The sequence below is a fragment of the Atractosteus spatula genome, chromosome 8 (assembly GCF_055471065.1).
Source record: "Atractosteus spatula isolate fAtrSpa1 chromosome 8, fAtrSpa1.hap1, whole genome shotgun sequence".
Classification (NCBI taxonomy): Eukaryota; Metazoa; Chordata; class Actinopteri; order Semionotiformes; family Lepisosteidae; genus Atractosteus; species Atractosteus spatula.
The window spans coordinates 48,720,535-48,734,084 of record NC_142713.1 but is presented as its reverse complement, the minus strand read 5'-3'; the positions used below and the strand labels follow the sequence as shown (position 1 = coordinate 48,734,084).

The window sequence follows — 13,550 nt, the reverse complement described above, 5'->3', positions numbered from 1 at the left end:
TGAGTTGGACCATGTGACGTGGATTTTGTTTGACTTGTTCTGCGGAAAGTGAAGTTTACGCGTGCGCAGTGAGTGGAGATTGACCTTCGTTGGTGTCACCATGTTCGCGAGAGCCAGCGTTCTGGTTTTTCAGCCACAATGGTAACGTGAATCTAATTGCAGGGTTAAATCCAAAACGATATCTATTAATGTGCGGTTGGTTATTTTATGCTTGAGCACGAGTCAGATTTTGTGCTGTTCCGTAGAGTCAGATCTTGCTTGGCACTATTTTACCGGTAGGCCTGGGCAGTTTTTTTGTAGGGCGGCCAAGTTCATGCTATTAAGCGAGATTCATTGTAAGAAACATTTAAATCTTTATTCATATCTTACCCAGTGTTAGTATTTTCTGCTCTTTAAATTTGCATTTGCACAACACCTCATGATGATTCGAAACTTCGCCGTTACATAAACGCTTACTGCGGTAATGATATAGCTCTCAATGTCACTTCTCCAAGACGAACAGGACATTCATTGCATTATTGAGAATATGTTTCAAGCAAACATCAGACATATTAAAAAATTATGTTTTACTATGTATTGTTCTTTTGTCATTGTGACAGTTAACATCTATAAGGCGATCATTAGTGTCAGTTGTTAAAACCGCCTGAACTGAAATTCCTATTTGAGCCTGTGCTATACTGTTTTACAGGGTGATTAAAAAGTTGTTAGCATTGATCTAGAGAACTTGTTTGTGGTGCAGTTATTTAAGAAATATTAAATTTGATGTGGCTATACTATTTAACTATCATAAGTAATATAAATGACAGGAGCAATTACATAAAATTGAAATCAAGAACATTACAAGTTTACAAACATGAGTGGGCCATTTGGCATATATATATAGGCATTTTGATTTTTAGTAGCTATTTGATCTGTGGATCATACCTCAGCTTTTTTTCAAACAAACGGCTGGATATCACCTTCAACACAGTGGCTGTGTAGCTTGTTCCACCCTCCTGTAACCCACTGTGTAAAAAGTACATCCTGTAATTTCCACAGACTACCTTTTGAATCTGTTTTGCATGCCAAAGGTGCACTGAATCGTAATGTTATAAATGAATCATTTCAAATATTACTGACTAATATTAGCTTCTCTTGCAGTGGCCAAGTCAGGAACATGGCTACACTGAAGGACAGTAAGTATTGTTTAATAAAGTGTATTTTATCCTGTTATTTGGACATTTTGCTCATTGTCTTAGTGGATTTTAGTCGTTCATGATTAGCTGATTTCAGGTCTGCATCATTAGGTTAGTAAAGATCTGACAAGTGTGAAATGTAAAGCAAGGCATATAAACTCCTAAAGATAACCCTTGAATAAATGTGAATTATGAGACTTTGCCAAGGGAAAAGGTTGGAAATGCATTGAAATTGTGGAAAAATTCTGTGACTAAAACCTAAGAGAAAAGACTGTCTTAATTTCTCACATGCATTAATCGCCCTGTTCAGTGGACAGAAAATACTAAGATGACTATTCCTTGTAGCCAGAAATTAAGTAAATAATATTTTTCAAACATTGGTGCAGTGGGATATGAAACGTAACCGTACTTTTGTCACTTTTTTAAATACTAGCCTGTTTCCATGCAGTGATCAGTTGAAATGATTAAAACCTTTTTAAAAATCTCATGCAATTGTCCTTAGTGTAAATATTTTTTTCTAGTCACCATTCGCCTGAAGTCCATCAAGAACATCCAGAAGATCACCAAATCCATGAAAATGGTTGCTGCAGCAAAATATTCAAGGGCTGAGAGATCTTTGAAACCTGCACGTGTTTATGGAACTGGGGCCCTGGGTATGTTATTAGTTTCCAGGAGTTTGTCACAGGGTGTCACAAACTGCCCAATATATTAATTTAGATATTTGCCACAATGGAAGCTAGTCTTTCAGAAAAAATGCTGTTTGTGTTATTTTAAAAGCAGATTTTTAAAAATTATAAAATTATATATTAATGTCTTTTTAAAAATAGTGCATTATTATTCAAGAAAGATTTTACATTGTAGAAAACCAGATTTAAAGACAAAGACGCTGAGGGCTTTTACTTACACTTCTGTAAAGCACTTGCCACATAATTTTCTCTGCTTATGTGGGAAAATAATCTATACTTCTATTGAGTTATTTTATAACTTCAGATGGGCTGGCATGGTGGTACAGTGGTTAGCATTGCTGCCTTGTTGAGATGGGGCCCTAGATTCAGTTCCAGACCTGGGATGCTATCTGTGTGGAGTTTTTATGTTCTTGTGTTCACATGGGTTACCTCCAGGTGCTCTGGTTGCCTCCCACATCAAAAGACATAATGGTAGGTTAATTGGCTTCTGGGAAATTTGGCCCTGGTGTGAGCATGTGTGTCTGAGTCAGTGGTAACCATTGTTACCAGTGATGGACTGGCATCCCATCCAGAGTGTACCCAGCCTTGTGCCTGTTGCTTGTCGGGATGTGCTCTGGCTCCCCTGTGATCCTGAATTAAATAAAGTGATTAGAAAATAGATAGGTTGGGACAGTTAAGATGTTTAAGGGGGATAAACAGGCTTTTTGGTGACTGTAATAACTATCTGCCAAGCTTTAGTAGTGACTCTGATATTTTTCCAGCTCTGTATGAAAAGGCCGAGATCAAGGCTCCAGAAGACAAGAATAAGCACGTCATTATTGGAGTTTCTTCCGACCGTGGTCTGTGTGGTGCTATTCACTCCAGCATTGCGAAGGCCATGAAGACTGAAATCGCCAGTCTGACCAGCGCCGGGAAGGAGGTCATGGTGGTTAGTGTTGGGGACAAGCTGAGAGGTATCCTTCAAAGGTAATCCCTACTTTATGATAGTCCCGTTAACTGATCTTGTAATTGACTTTAGTCATTCATAACAAATGTCTGTTGTTGCTGCACGCTGTTTTTTTTTAAATTGCTTTTCTTGAGTCCTGGCCATTTTATTTTTCACTTTTATTGAAGTGAAGACAGACAAAATATTGAAAGCCGATACCAACTTTGTATTAAGTACTGCCCTTAAAAGAAAAGTTCATAATGTACTTTCTTGTAAATCAATAACTTTTGTTGTCCCCTAGGGGAAACTTTTTTTATGTGTTTTTTTTTTTTACAATTGCACTCATTTGTACTTTATATATAGTTTCGTAGCCTACATATTACCAATACGCTGAGCTGGGCAGAGAATATTAGTGCAATTGTGAAGAAAGCCCAGCAGTGTCTGTACTTTCTGAGGTGCCTAAAGAGGAGTGTGGCACTCACAAAAAAGCACTGGTTAGTTTGTACCATTGTGCCATTGAGAGCATTGTGACTGGAGGTATTACAGTGTGGTTCGGCGGTGCTACTCAGAAGTACAAACACATTCTCCAGAGAGCGATAAGAACAGCCAAAACATATCATTGGAACAGAACTTGCTTTGCTGGAGAATCTCGGTACAGCCAGCTGCAGGAGCAAGGCTCACAATATCCTCAAAGACCCACTCCACCCTAGCCAAAGTCTGTTTACCTGGCGAGACGCTAAACATAACCTTCGGTGTCTTGGGCAAGAGAGCATTAAGACCCGAAGGAACAGGTTTATGAACAGTTTCTTCCCAAGGACAGTGCCAACCGGCATAACATATAGGAGGCCCATATCTACCTCAGCTCCGTAGACACAATGTCTTTTATCATGTGTAACTTAGGAGCCATTCTTCTTGTGTGAATTTTTTTTTGCATAATAGTGTGTACAGGTTGTGTATAGTCTTTTTTCAGTTTGTGTATATAGTGTCCTGCACATAGTCTGTGTGTTTACCCTTTTGTCTTTATGTTTTCTGACTGAGAGAAACCGTGTAAGATTTCCAATGCACTGTTCGTGCAAATGGCAATAAAGGTACTTGAACTTTACTTGGCAGGACCCATGGAAAGCACTTCTTACTCAATTGCAAGGAAGTAGGACGCAAACCTCCCACTTTTGGGGATGCTGCCACCATTGCCACCGAGCTGCTCGATTCCGGATTTGAATTTGACCAAGGCTCCATCATTTTCAACCGATTCAGGTAAGAATCCAGAACCTCATTTTAAACTCGCACGTTGGAGCTTTCAGCATCAAGTTGCATTTAAAACGGCTTCTTTTGTTTTTTCTTAGGTCTGTTATTTCGTACAGGACCGAGGAAAAGCCTTTGTTCTCCCTTGACACCGTTGCCAATTCAGGTATGTTATCCAATGAGAAGGATTCTTTTTACAAATATACTGTTTATTATTAAGTTTTTGTTGGTAATGAAGCAGTGTGATGATGAGCAAAGGTGCTATTTGCTTGCAAGTAGAAGCAGTTCAGGAATTCTCCAGCAGCTCATTTTGTTGAAATCCCAGGTGCATTACCTAATAGGTATATGCTAACAGGCACACAGTGATAAAGTTGCTGGCTTCTGTGTTCCACTATAAAAGAGAAAATTATTTTGAAAAATGATCAGTGCCATTACGTTAACTTGAACACAGAATTTTATTTTCTTCACAAAGAAACACATTGCATGAATGCCTATTATAAACATAAAATTAGGATTTTTATTTTCATAAATACCTTCTCTGCAGTTTCTTAACACCATTGGTTTGGATTTCCCATGCAAGTTATTCAGAGAAAAAAAACACTTTGCATTTACATAACAAATGTTTTGATTAAATGAAATGGGATATACTTACTATTATGTGTATCTTGTGAGTTATCTGGAACATTTCCACCACATGATCAGAATTACATTAAAATCTATATTAATGAAACAACAGATGGATGCATTAAGCCTGTGTATAATGTGTTAATTTTTGGTCCTTTCAGAAAACATTGGTGTCTATGATGACATTGATGCAGATGTTCTGCGAAACTACCAGGAGTTTGCTCTGACCAATATCATTTACTTCAGCTTGAAGGAGTCAACCACCAGCGAGCAGAGTGCTAGGATGACTGCTATGGACAGTGCTAGCAAGAATGCTTGTATGATTTGTATATTTTTATTTTAAAACGCATTTTAGACTTTCAGAATTTATGAAAGAGCTTTCTGAGTTTGCCTTTTACAATAGTCCAGTCTTCTGCAAACTAACACTATTTTTGTAATGTCTGAGTAATGTCAAGTTTTTAAACCTCTCTGTATGATTATATTCTGAACCAAATCTTGTAAAACACATTTTTTTAAACCGATTGACACAATCTTAGCTGATCTATTTGAGCAATTTAAGACTTCTGACTTCTTCAAAAGGGATTCTCTTAATGATGTAATATCTGAAGGTGTGATTTTGTTAAAGATCTTTCGCTCTGTTCTTTGCAGCCGAGATGATTGACAAGCTGACGCTTACTTTCAACCGCACCCGTCAAGCTGTCATCACCAAGGAACTTATTGAGATCATCTCTGGTGCTGCTGCTCTGTAAGTAAAAAACTGTGTTCACTTTCATAATCTTCCCCTGTTGCATTTGGTTAGAGTTGGCATCAAAATCTAGTTGCCATAAAATGTTCATAAGTCATTTTGACTTGTAATTATCTTCATAAATAGTCTTCATCGCCATCGCCATTGCCATTGGGGGGTGGAGCGGTGGCTCTGTGGCTAAGGATCTGCGCCTGTGGCTGGAAGGTTGCCGGTTCAAATCCCGCAGCCAGCAGAGGAATCCTACTCTGTTAGGTCCCTGAGCAAGGCCCTTAACCCCAACTGCTCCAGGGGCGCTGTACAATGACTGACCCTGCGCTCTGACCCCAAGCTTCTCTCCCTGTCCGTGTGTCTCATGGAGAGCAAGCTGGGGTATGCATAAAGACGAATTCCTAATGCAAGAAATTGTATAGGGCTAATGATGTTATGTTATGATGCCCTGCACGTGTATTTCATATTGATAATTTTTTGGTCTGTTTTTTTTTGTCCATTCAGTAATTTAATTGTCCTTAAGAACTGCAGTTGTTACAAATCAAACATCAACATGTTTAAGAGTTGAAAACAAACAGTAAAGCATTTCAAGTGAATCCTGATTCAGGTTCAATTGTGAAATGGGGCTTTGACTGGAACAAAGTCTAGCAGGTGCTTGGACCTCCAGGACCAGGATGGAGGTCCCCTGAGCCAAGGCACTGATATTCACTCTTAGTCCTGGAGAGCCACCATGTCTTTGGATTTTATTCCAGTCTGGACTCATTGACCTGTAAAACCTGGTGAACTAGAGCACATCAGGAATGGGTTTGAATATCACCGAGCTAAGAGAATGCGAACCTGCATTTTAAACAAAGACATGATCATAAAATCATAAAATCTTATGTTTTTGGAATATGAATATGATCCCTGTTAAATCATCAGTGGACAACAATGTACTCTTAACACTCCTGGATGTTCCTGTCTCACGTGAAGTGGCAACTAATTCCGAATACCTAAATTAGGCGTGTCAATGTGATGGCTTCAAATAATGTTTATGTACTGGCAGACACAGGCTTTGAATTGCAACATTTTTGTAGGGTTTCCCCGTCTAGTCAGTGAAGAAATCAATGAGTATTACTACTTAGTGAAGTACCATTTCCTGAGGCCAGACTTCAATTAGGATTTAATCCTTTGTTAAAGATGTAGTTTAAAGGCTACTCTTTATTTCAACTGATCCTTTGTTCTGATTTATTTCTGGCATGTTTTCAGAGATTGAAGTGTGGTTTTATCAGAACCAAAACCGAGGTAACGTGCCTTAGACTAGATATTGTGATTTTCATGTTAGTTTGTTCCCTAATTAAATATTTTTGGAAGACATGTATGGTTTTGAATCTCCTTTGTAGCTTGGCATTTTCACCTTTTAGAGATTAAAGATTTATTACATATGCTTTATGCCTAAATCTACTTCAGCTGTTAGTAGTTAGTGCTTTGTTCTGCCTGTGGATCTAGTTCATTTAGACAACCTGTTTTATTTTCATTCCATAGCAATCAACAGATGTAATATACATTGCACTTTTGTTATAACCAGTTTTATGTTTTCTTTATAGATAAACATGGAAGACCAGCTATTATCAAGTTTCAGTAAGGTTCTGGTGTCCACGCTGAGAATCGTCAGTTCTGTCAAGTATTCGTGAAACTATCCTCTGTTTGTAAAATATCTTCGAATAAACATCTTACACAGAATTGTAATTGTTTTTTTTTCTTTGATAATTTGCGTTTTACACAAAAGCAAAAATAAATTGTGTTCTACAAATTGTGAAAACATTAAAGTATAGATCAATACTGCAATGGAAAATAACCCATTTCTTGTTTTTAAACATTTTGAAAATGAGCCGCATTTACTAAATTTTAAATAAAGTATAGTAGGAAAGTCTGCAAACCCTTAGTTTGAGTTGGCTGCGTCCAGTGTTAGACTGAGAAGCTTTTTCACTGTTTTGCAGCTAGATCTACAATGCACATTTCTGCCTCTTCCCATGCTGTTTAATGCAAAATTAACCTATTTTAATGGTACCTATACCAAAATCTCAAATCTCATAAGTCAAAGTCGTCTGATGTATGAGTGTTTATTGACTTTAAAAAAGAACAGTATTTGTTCAATAATACAAAGAGCAATTTTTTTTTGGGGGGGTGGGGGCAATTTAGAGATGCCAGCAGGTTGCAGGAATGTAGGGGAGAACTGGAGCATAGCCTGGGGAGGATATGCAAACTCCAAGCAGAAGATGCCCTACAGTAGAATTAGAATTAGAACTCGGGACCCAAGAGCTGTATAGTATTAGTGATAACTTGTATACTACTGTTATACTGTATGAGTATACTGTTATAGTGAACCTTTTTGTATCATTGCAGTTATTTTTTTAAATCCTAATATTATAAGAATATCAAATTTAAGGTTACTTTTTGTGTTTAAGCTGAGTAGTGAAGTTGAATTGCTAAGGAGAGAGGTTAATCATGAAGGATACAGTATGTGCTACTAGGAATAGAATAAAATGCCACAAATTCCATATGAAACAAACTCAAAGATTTTAAAAAAGGGGAGCACAAGTGAAAAGGATATTAGGTAGAGAGAGAATAAGGTACAGTATACTAAAATTTTGTTTTTGTATTGCAACAGTAAAAGAACTGTCCCCCAGAGGTGATAATAGATTAAAAGGGCTAATATTTCCCCCCATTGTTCAGCGAAAACTTTAAGAACATACTGCAGACTGAAGAAAAAATGTTCTATATTAAATATTAGCATAGAAGTGAAAGTTGTTAAAAGTATTTTAAAATATTTAAAGAAATCTCCAGGGCCTGATGGTATCCTACCAATTGTACACAAAACAATAATTAATAGCCCATCAACAAAAATCAGCAGTCTCTCAAGAAGGTGGTAAATACACAATGATGGATCAACTATCTATTCAAAAGGTGAAAAAACTGAACAAAGTATAGATTAATAAGTCTTACTTTTCTTACTATCAGTGTTATTGGAATTTTAATTAGATAATCATCCATCTGTGTCAATATGATTCTAGGAGAAACAGTTGGTCTTGTTTATCTTGTTAGAACTTTAGCAGTAGCAGTAATGAATACAAGTTGACCAGATGATTTTAACAATACTTGAAGTTCCTCATAATATGAATTCTCCAAAAAAGTACAGGTAAGAGGTAAAAGCTCAAAACGTGATTGGTGGTGTACCACAAGGATCTGTATTGAAACCTCCACTCTTTATAACTTATATTGAAGATCTACATCATGGAATAGTGAACTTTTCATATTGGTGTATACCACCAAAGAATATTGTTATTGCTTGAGTATTTCCAGATGTACTATTTTAAAGTATAAGGTTTCTTCATTGATAAATGAATTAACTATTTTTATCATATTGTTTATGAAAAGAAATGATCACTTTGTGCTTGAAACAGGGACAATACCATCATTACTAAAAAATCAATAGTATTCAAGAGTAAACCCAAAAGCAATTGACAAAAAGTGCTTTAATCTGCTTAATTAATGTAGTAAGTAACATTTCAAATAAAACAACTGTGTGGAGCCAAAATGCTTCACACTGGTTAATGTATACATTAACAAATGGAATAACTTGAATTTCAAGCTATGAGAGCTTTTGCCATATCTCAGAATTCACTGAAGCCCATTTTACAAATACTTAATGGTATCGGGCAAAAAAATGAATCAAAGCTTTCTAAAAGAACAAAAAGGATACTTAAAAACTTTGGTCTAGGAGTGTCCAATTCTGGTCCTGGATGGATGGTGTGATTGCAAGTTGTCTCAGTGTCTTAGCAGCGCCTGAAAAACAGAACGAAGTCGTTAACTGGGTCCAGTAAGAGCAAATTAAAGTAAACAAGAGCTTAGTTGGAAGAAAATAACTGCAGACACACTGGCCATCCTGTAAGTACGGGCTGATCCTTTACTGGACTTGGCACATGGACCGTGTGTACTGTATGTTGCTTTTCCTTTCTCGTTTAAAATGTAAGAGCCGAGTTCTTAGTTGCACAATTGGACTGAATGAACTTAATAATACGAGGAATCGTAACATTTTATTGTCAGGTCGTAAAAAATGTTTAGTAATTGTGTTTTAACTATCATATTTTAGAAGTGCTATAACGGTGGCACGGGGGCGCACTGGTTAGCTTTGCTACGTTACAGCACTGTGGCCATGGGTTCAATTCCCGGGCTGCCATCTGCGTGGACCTTTATGTCTTTCCCGTGTTCACAAGGGTTTCCTACTTATGCTCCGGTTTTCCTCCCGCAGTCCAAAGGCATTCTGGTGGGTTAATTGGCTTCTGGGAAAACTGGCCCTGGCGTGAGTGTGTGCTTGTCTGTGCACCCTGCAATAGACTGGCATCCCGTCCCGGGTATGTTCCTATATTGTGCTACTATATGCCTATATTTCCTATAGTTGTGCCTGTTGCTTGCCGGGATAGACTCCGGCTTCCGGCTGTTTGTTGTCGCAATAAAAAGTAACAAGAACAAAATACAGGCTTTGTGTATTTTTAAGTACTAGAAGAACAGCAGTTTAACAACGGTGATAAAAGAAACAAGATAACGGTTAATATATGCTACCGATTAAAAACACACGAAACCTTTCTTCGTACTGTTACAATTGGGAACTCGCACAATATTTCATAAGACCATGCGCCATTCAAAATAACACGACTGCGTAGGTTCTGTTGTTTTCATTTTAAAATGAATAACAACTTCGAGTTTTTTTTTGCTACAGGCTACAGGCGAGCATGCTCTTCATCTCAGACTTACGAGCTGATAGACGCGAAATCGAGTCTAACTTCTCACTGCTCATGTGCGGACCTCATCGATTTTCTCGGCAATGGTCTGTGAGTGGAATCAAGATGGCTGCTTCTGCATTAGCGCCAACCTATGGTTTATTTTAGATGTCAACAATACATTTATTGGCTGGACTTTGTTTTGATTCCTCTGGGTTTAATGCATCATGAGGACAAGAAGCACCGTTCTTACCGGGAATTGAAAAGTTAAAGGTCCTTAAAAGGAACCAGCGGGATGTGTGAGAGCTATGCTCGCTCGCTGCTGCGAGTGTCCGTGGCGCAGATCTGCCAAGCTCTAGGCTGGGATTCGGTCCAGCTCACGGCTTGCGACCTCCTCACTGATGTCCTGCACAGGTATATCCAGCAGCTGGCCAGGGGATGTCATCGCTACTCGGAGCTCTGTGAGTATTTATGGGTGGATTTACAGTGCTATCGCTTTGCAACTACTCCACTCCTTCCTGCTTTCTTTTGATGAGGCCTAGTATGACAGGAGGTGCGTGGTAACGTAGAGCAGCAGCACAGAACCAACTTGTTTTACAGTAAGGAATAACCCGTCAAAGATTCTGCAGTCGCAAGTAAAAAGGGAACATTCTTTAAAACTTTTATTAAAATTTAGGCCTTCAAAAGCAAAGAAGTCAGCGATTGGGTTCCTATTCAAGTGGTTTTTCTGGTGCTTTCTGCCAGTACATCGTTAGTTTCCTACAGGTGTGTGTGGCTAGCCGATGAGCCTCTATATCAGATATCATCAGAAAAGGGAGGGAACTATAAACACTTAGGAACCGACTGACTGGTCAGCAGTAACATCATTGTACGATGATGTTTAAAAAATTAAATTAAGTTTCGTTTAAACCGGAAAACGGTAAATGTACAGTAATGGGGTCCAGTGCGAAATGACACCTGAATATTTTCACATTTAACTTACTCAGATCTTACATTAACCTGGTGTTCTCCGTCCTTGTTGCATATTGTTCTATTCTATTGTTCTATAGAAACAATAATTGAACAATTAGCTGCTGGAAGTGTTGTTTTGTCCTGTCAAAAAATAATAAACTTGGGTTATTATACCTATTGTATAGAAATTATACTTTATACTTACATGAATCTACATTTCATAAACCATTTAGTTTTTAATTTTGTTTTTAAGGGTCTGTCTTACATGTGTATTCCAAATGTAAAACATCCGTTTTTTTCCCCCACATGCTTTTATAAAAGCACAATCTCAGAAATCGAACATTATCTACTGTCATTGTTATTAATTTATCTTTTTAGGTAAGGTGTTAAGTTTCCCCAGCCTCTATGTGATGAGGCATGGGCAGTGTACAGGTGGTTGTTTTGCTGAATTCGATCTCTTGGTTCTGAATGATTTTTCTGTTAAATAGAGGGAAGTGAAGTTGCATGCTTGAGGAAAACCTGATAATAATCAACAGATTTGCAGTTTGGACATCTGAGTTGTTACAAAAGCTTTTCTGAGATTTTATTTATATAAAGGATACACTGATTTTCCCAGGCAGTATGCTTAGGTATCTTTATTGCACTGGCTCTGCATGAAGTTCATGTTCCTTTACCATAATGACTTTATTACAGTGATAATCAGCAGTTATTGTTCTTGAAACCATCAGCAACTAGGTGATACAAACCTTTGCTTTACCTTAGAATTCATACTAGTATCCCTAGGTTCCTTAGAACATTTCTTCCAGGCTGGTTAAATTATCAAGGCACTGCCTGTTTAAGTACATTAAAAAACACATGACAGACACATATTTAATAATTATCTGTGCTTCTTTCAGATGGCCGCACGGATCCTGTGTTAGATGACGTTGGGCAAGCATTCAAGCTACTGGGAGTGAACCTGAATGAACTAGAAGATTATGTCCACAATCTAGAGCCGGTGGGCTTTGCACATCAAATCCCCTTGTTTCCTGTCAGCAAAAACAACATCTTGCAGTTCCCCCAGGCTGGCAGCAAGGATGCCGAAGAGAGAAAGGAATACATTCCTGATTATATGCCTCCCATTGTATCCTCACAAGAAGGTGGGAACATTTATATATCCATATATTTTTAATCATTGAAACCAGTAACATTCAGTCCCCCAGAGGCATTAGTTTCATGCTCAGCAGATTGGTTTGTACTGAGATGCACTATTTCCAAAAAGGTCTGCATTTTTAAAAATCGTGACGTTGTCTTAACTCATTTTGAAAGCTTTTCCTAGATGCTGTAAAAATTCCCAGCTTTCAAATTTGATTAATAAATATTATAATTAGTTTAAATAGAAATTAGAATATTGTTATGAAATAATTTTATGTCAAAATATTGCAGAAAACATATATAAGGTTTGTTGTCTGAAGCATTCAGATGTGCCTTCTTTCCTATAAAAGTCATAGAGATTTTGAAAACACCAAACATTTTCCACCTCCGCAACATCTTCAAACTATTCTAAAGTTTCAGCTGTTTTTGTGATAAAAGTTCTTTTGTCATTCGTTCCTGAACTTTCCTTCCTTAAGCTTCCGAAAAAGGTCTGTGTTTCTGCTGTGAGTATTTAGTTGTGGCCAGACAAGTGAATTATTACATTTTAACTACAATAACTTAAAATTCAGCTGGTTTCATGTGTGCAGTGAGATATTCTCTTTGACGGTGCTTAATGTACAGTAAATCTACTCCCTTTTTATTTTTGTGCATTATACATGCTTCTTAATGAAAAATCCCTAAAAATCCTGAAATACAATCCCTTTCTTCTTTAATCATTTTGTAACATATTAATTTTGATGTTTAAAGATTCAGGGAGTACACCAATGCCACTCACTCTGACATGTTCACTCTAAAGCTACAGCGAAGATCAATTATGTAGTTAGACCCATTAAATTAAGCGTGTTAAAATGTAATTGTCCAGTGTTGTATCATAGATGTCCAAATGGCTTTTCACTATATTATTGTGTGGGCAGATATGTGTCTACAATCACATAAAAAGCGTAAGAAATGTTATTTCATATTTATATATAAGTGTTCCATTGACGATTATAGATGAGAATTGTCGGGTCTTTGTATACTACATTGTTAGTAATAACAGTACCTACTATGCAACTTAAAATTTTAGTAAAAAAGACTTATATCAGTTAGCCCGTGCAGTTAGTTCAAACAGTGAATAATCGGTGAGTTTCTTTTTGTAATGCGTTTACTTACTAAGGGTCACCTTTCTGCAAGAATCCTCTTCACACCATCTTTTATCCAAACCAGCTTTCAAATCACATGTCACATTTTCTTGTTCATCCTCAAGCTTTAGCTTTTATTCTGGATACAGTATATTTAACATTTTCATTGTACATCCAGCAGAGTACTCTTAAAGCTCAG

At 37.3% G+C, this 13,550-nt stretch overlaps 2 protein-coding genes across 3 annotated transcripts in view; both read left to right on the top strand.

Moving 5' to 3' along the window:
• Positions 1–18: 18 nt before the first annotated feature.
• On the top strand, positions 19–7,107 carry atp5f1c (ATP synthase F1 subunit gamma). Of its 2 annotated transcripts, XM_088923999.1 has the most exons (9): positions 19–141; positions 1,141–1,175; positions 1,697–1,828; positions 2,623–2,827; positions 3,897–4,040; positions 4,130–4,194; positions 4,814–4,969; positions 5,301–5,397; positions 6,972–7,107. In XM_088923999.1, the coding sequence occupies exons 1-9, from the start codon at positions 101–103 to the stop codon at positions 6,973–6,975; spliced, it is 879 nt and encodes a 292-aa protein (XP_088780125.1). In that variant the 5' UTR covers positions 19–100; the 3' UTR covers positions 6,976–7,107. The 2 variants fall into 2 exon arrangements, with proteins under 2 accessions (XP_088780125.1, XP_088780127.1); XM_088924001.1 differs by lacking the exon at positions 6,972–7,107 and having other exon boundaries at positions 55–141; positions 5,301–5,401.
• A 3,134-nt stretch (positions 7,108–10,241) lies between these two features.
• Positions 10,242–13,550, top strand: part of taf3 (TAF3 RNA polymerase II, TATA box binding protein (TBP)-associated facto) — a 77,571-nt gene continuing 74,262 nt past the window's right edge. The window contains exons 1-2 of the mRNA XM_088923121.1: positions 10,242–10,606; positions 11,993–12,235. Coding sequence (XP_088779247.1) covers positions 10,441–10,606; positions 11,993–12,235 — 409 coding nt within the window. The 5' untranslated portion in view covers positions 10,242–10,440. The remainder of the gene's footprint in view (positions 10,607–11,992; positions 12,236–13,550) is intronic.

Bases quoted from the DNA above. Each gene is read 5' to 3' on its own strand.
- atp5f1c (XM_088923999.1), top strand. From the start codon at position 101: ATGTTCGCGAGAGCCAGCGTTCTGGTTTTTCAGCCACAATG. The intron at 1,829-2,622 runs GTATGTTATTAG...ATATTTTTCCAG, and splicing joins TTATGGAACTGGGGCCCTGG to CTCTGTATGAAAAGGCCGAG. The intron at 4,041-4,129 runs GTAAGAATCCAG...GTTTTTTCTTAG, and splicing joins ATCATTTTCAACCGATTCAG to GTCTGTTATTTCGTACAGGA.